This window comes from Syzygium oleosum, unplaced genomic scaffold, assembly GCF_021117445.2.
Source record: "Syzygium oleosum isolate NSW1041296 unplaced genomic scaffold, Sole_v2.1 Sole_v2.10, whole genome shotgun sequence".
NCBI lineage: Eukaryota > Viridiplantae > Streptophyta > Magnoliopsida > Myrtales > Myrtaceae > Syzygium > Syzygium oleosum.
Window position 1 is genome coordinate 1,068,707 of NW_026607494.1, and position 3,851 is coordinate 1,072,557.

At 41.1% G+C, this 3,851-nt stretch overlaps 1 protein-coding gene across 1 annotated transcript; it reads left to right on the plus strand.

The window, feature by feature from the left end:
• Positions 1–571: 571 nt before the first annotated feature.
• On the plus strand, positions 572–3,182 carry LOC115687973 (mediator of RNA polymerase II transcription subunit 11-like). Its single transcript, XM_056315057.1, has 2 exons — positions 572–703; positions 2,485–3,182. The coding sequence occupies exon 2, from the start codon at positions 2,531–2,533 to the stop codon at positions 2,855–2,857; it is 327 nt and encodes a 108-aa protein (XP_056171032.1). The 5' UTR covers positions 572–703; positions 2,485–2,530; the 3' UTR covers positions 2,858–3,182.
• The last annotated feature ends 669 nt before the right edge of the window (positions 3,183–3,851 follow it).

Consider the following 3,851-nt stretch of genomic DNA (forward strand, 5'->3'; position numbering starts at 1 on the left):
ACCCTTGTTTATTTATCCATCTATTCTAATATATAATTCAAGTTCAGAGATAACACTGAGCATTTTTATATAGTTCGGGGGCTGAATTGAACATATACCAAAAGTTCATTGACCATATTGAACAAATTAAAAGTTCAAGGACCACATTATATATTAGGTCAAAGTTCAGGGATCATTTATGTCATTTTCCCTTTTTATTTTACCTAACTCGTAACCCATCCAATTTTGGTAAACCAAGTGTTGGAATAATTATTCTATTCCCAAACCAAACTACAGATTAGCTTTTCAATACTGGATCGGGGCTTGGCCCACCGGGCCGAATCAATTCAATATGGGCAGAAAGCCTTCTGTTCAGTTGGGCCTTTAAATCGAGCCCAATATCTCGAGGCCCGACCGGGCCATCGACATTTCGTCGATAGATCGGCGAGCCCCCAGGTAGGGAACGAGGAAGAACGGTAAGATGTGGGCATACCCACCGACGCGGAGGCAACTGGCGGCGACGATCGGCGTCTTCGCCGCCGGCGCCACCCTGATTGCGGCCGGCATCCACCTCTCCTACGCCAACGTCGCTCCTCAGCAAGCCCGTGCCAAAGCTCGCAGCGACTTCGTCAAGTCTCGCCTCCGGAAGCTCCTCGACGATTGACCCTCCCGACCCGCCGGCCGCGGCCTCCCCCACCCACAAGTGACGATTTCTCTCTTCCCGGTGAGCATCGCCGTCTTTCAGTTAATTCCCCCGGAGAGCTCTGAATCTGCTCGTGTTCCTGCTTCTTTTAACGGCGTAGTGCTTGGGTGTGTTGGATTGACTCTGTTTTCGGAGTGGGACTTGATTAGATCAGCTCCAAGTTGGCTTTTTTTGCTTTTGTTTGTCGAAGAATGGGGAACCCATCTGTTGATTCACCGTACGTTTCGAGGGGTTCTATGTATGCGTGTTCGTGTCATACCAACTGTTCGATTAAATTACTGAGTCAAGTGATGACCCTGCAACGAAGTTGTTATCTTTTGTTCCATCTTTCATTTTTGACGACAGAGAGCATCGTTAGGTGCCTTTATGTTTTTGGGTGCATCCTGTCTTTAATGACTTCTTTTGGCATGACCATCATTTGTATAGAGGAGCAGATGATCATTTAAAGAAAAAGGAAGAAGGTTGTTGTAATGTGCAGAGATGTTGAAGGTTTTGTATCTCTAGAAGCATGCTGTAATTGTTGTACCCATCTAGTTTCTCCTACTTATTTCTTGGTTTATGTACTCTGGAACATTTTCCAGCATTTTTGCATCTTAGCTTTTCAAAGAACGGTGGTTGTTATCAACATATGGTCAAATTGCTTGTAATATGGATGTGACCCAATTCAGCCGGCACTTCTCTCTGATCTTACAATTGAAGATGAGCCAGTTTCTCTGCTTCCTTTAATATGATGGTGACAGACAGTATAAGCACTTTCTGGTTTTCTTGTCACAAATCAAGACCCTTTTGAACATGGATTTCACCTTGTCCCCCACCTTGTGAGAATCTCTTTCAGAGTTATTTATTTTGGCTATTAAAACCTATTGATCCTCCTACATTCTTGTAAAGAAATTGATTCACATGGAGGATGGTCAATTGAGCATCAAAGTTTGACATCCAAACTTATCGAACCTATGAATTGTCTCCACCTCCTTTCCACTAGAATATAAACCACAGAACGTAGTCGGTAGTATTGGATCTTATTTTACATTAAGTTTGTCATCAAACCCTGTTCAGGTGCACCTCAAATGATGAGGAGGAGGAGCCATAATCAATTGGACTAGTCACGATCTAATTCAGTTGAATGCACACACCTGGTTGCAGTGCTCTCATTCTAGCTTTCACATCAAGTGTGTTATGTAGTGATGCTGTTAGATTAACACTCATGTTGTCCTTAGGCTTAGCTTGGCTTGCTTGAAACGGGCCAACATCAGCTTGAGTAAGGGACTGAACAAAGGCTGAACTTACCTTGTTCTCAAGCAAGTCAAAGACGATCAATCTTTGACATTTACACCATGACTTATAATGAACTTCCTTTGTTTATAATATCATTAATACAAGTATGGTGGTAAGCAGTAACTAGAAAGATTTCCCAGATTGCTGTTGAAGGTTATGTTGTTGTCAATCATAATTCTGAACTTATGAAAAAGAACTGTTTGGTTCTTTCGATAGAAATGCTCATTTTTTAACTACATTCTCTTGGATGAGTGATCTCCAGTTCTTTCTCAGAGTTTGGAACTTCGCGCAAATGACAAAGACGGCAATCTAGATCTGTGATGTATGCTTAACATATTGTTTTCAGGATTTATTGTGGTACTCTTGTTCTTTAAATTTCACACATTTTCTGGCTCCAATACACAGTTACGAAGTTTTGATGCACTTAGTTACCTGACAGGATGGTTCATTTTTTGTTTATTTTCCAGGAAAGATCCGTGCTTTATTTGGTATTAAAGATTCTTATTTTTTGCCTTATTAACCTACAGGTGATTCATTGCAAAAGGACAGAAAGTGACTGTTAGTATAGGGTCCATGGATTCTCCAACACATAACACATCATTGCAGCAGCTTCAAAATGTTGAGAAGAGAATTATGAAGGTTTTGGAGCTAGCCGGTGAAGTGATGGCCGAACTAGCTAATCCTGCTGGTCCCAGAAAGGAATTTATCAACAACCATTGCCGTGAATTCATGCAACTGATCAAGGACATCCAAGTAACATTGAGACATGAAATTAAAAGTGCATGTGAATACCGCCCACTTGAGAAGTCCGATTACAGTTCTCGAATGGCTGATGAGATTTGTCTCAAGAAGCTGAAATACATCATTTCTCAGCTGGATGGAATTAAAAAAACGATTTAATAACACGATAGTAAAGCTGGACCGCCAAAAGTTCAGCCAATTTAGAAAAGCACGAGATTAGGGTATACTGGTAGACTGTAGTTTGTGAAGATCCACTTAGGGAAATTATTGTGGGTTATCCATTTTTTTTCAGATGAGGAGCACTTTTTTTTTTTTGCTAAAACTTCAGATCAGGAGCACTTAAAGTACGAGATGGTAGTTCTACTATGTTTATGGATGATGCTTTGGTTTGGCCTTTGCTTTTTGATCTGTGTAAGTTGGATATTCCTTACTTGTCATGCAGCCAAGTCTTAGTGCACTTGGAAGACTAACTTCTGAGCACAAACCCATTGTATGGACAGGTAAAGGAAAGCACTCTATGGCCAAAACAAAGTACATAAAAGCACTGCACTCATTATTCGCTCGTGTTGGTATATAATGCAGTGTTCCGTTCGCTGGCCTGGTGTATATGCGGACAACGGAGGATGAGATTTCAGTTTCATGTGAATTACCATGATTATGACCCAATACTCATGTTGTGTTCATTCAATCAATAAACAAGTGATGGTATATGAGCAGAACCGGAACTCACTCCCCATGTTAACTTTAAGAAGATTAATAGATGGCGAATCCAGAATCCTCGCTTATGTGTTGCTTCACATGTTACCTGAAAAGAACAAAGAGAGCATCATTCCTTGGACTGGAAAGGAATCAACAAGAACCTGCTGTTTTCTGGCTTCTACACGGTATGATATGGGTACTTGATACTTATAGCTATTTTCTTGCCAATTAGATCAAATCTAAGCTCATGGTAAGCTCTTCACCCCACCCCCAACTGACTAAAGAGACTACTAGTCATGTCATGTCGTCTAGATGCGAAATTTGTTGATGTGGCAGAAAGCACGTTTGACATATCGACAATTTTATGTCGAATGTACAAGAATGACATATCAATTTTGCTATGCTTAGGCCCCGTTTGGTTCAGCTTTAGAAATGGGCTTTTGGCCTCGAAAGC

Coding starts and splice junctions, on each gene's coding strand:
- LOC115687973 (XM_056315057.1), top strand. CDS start 2,531: ATGGATTCTCCAACACATAACACATCATTGCAGCAGCTTCAAAATGTT.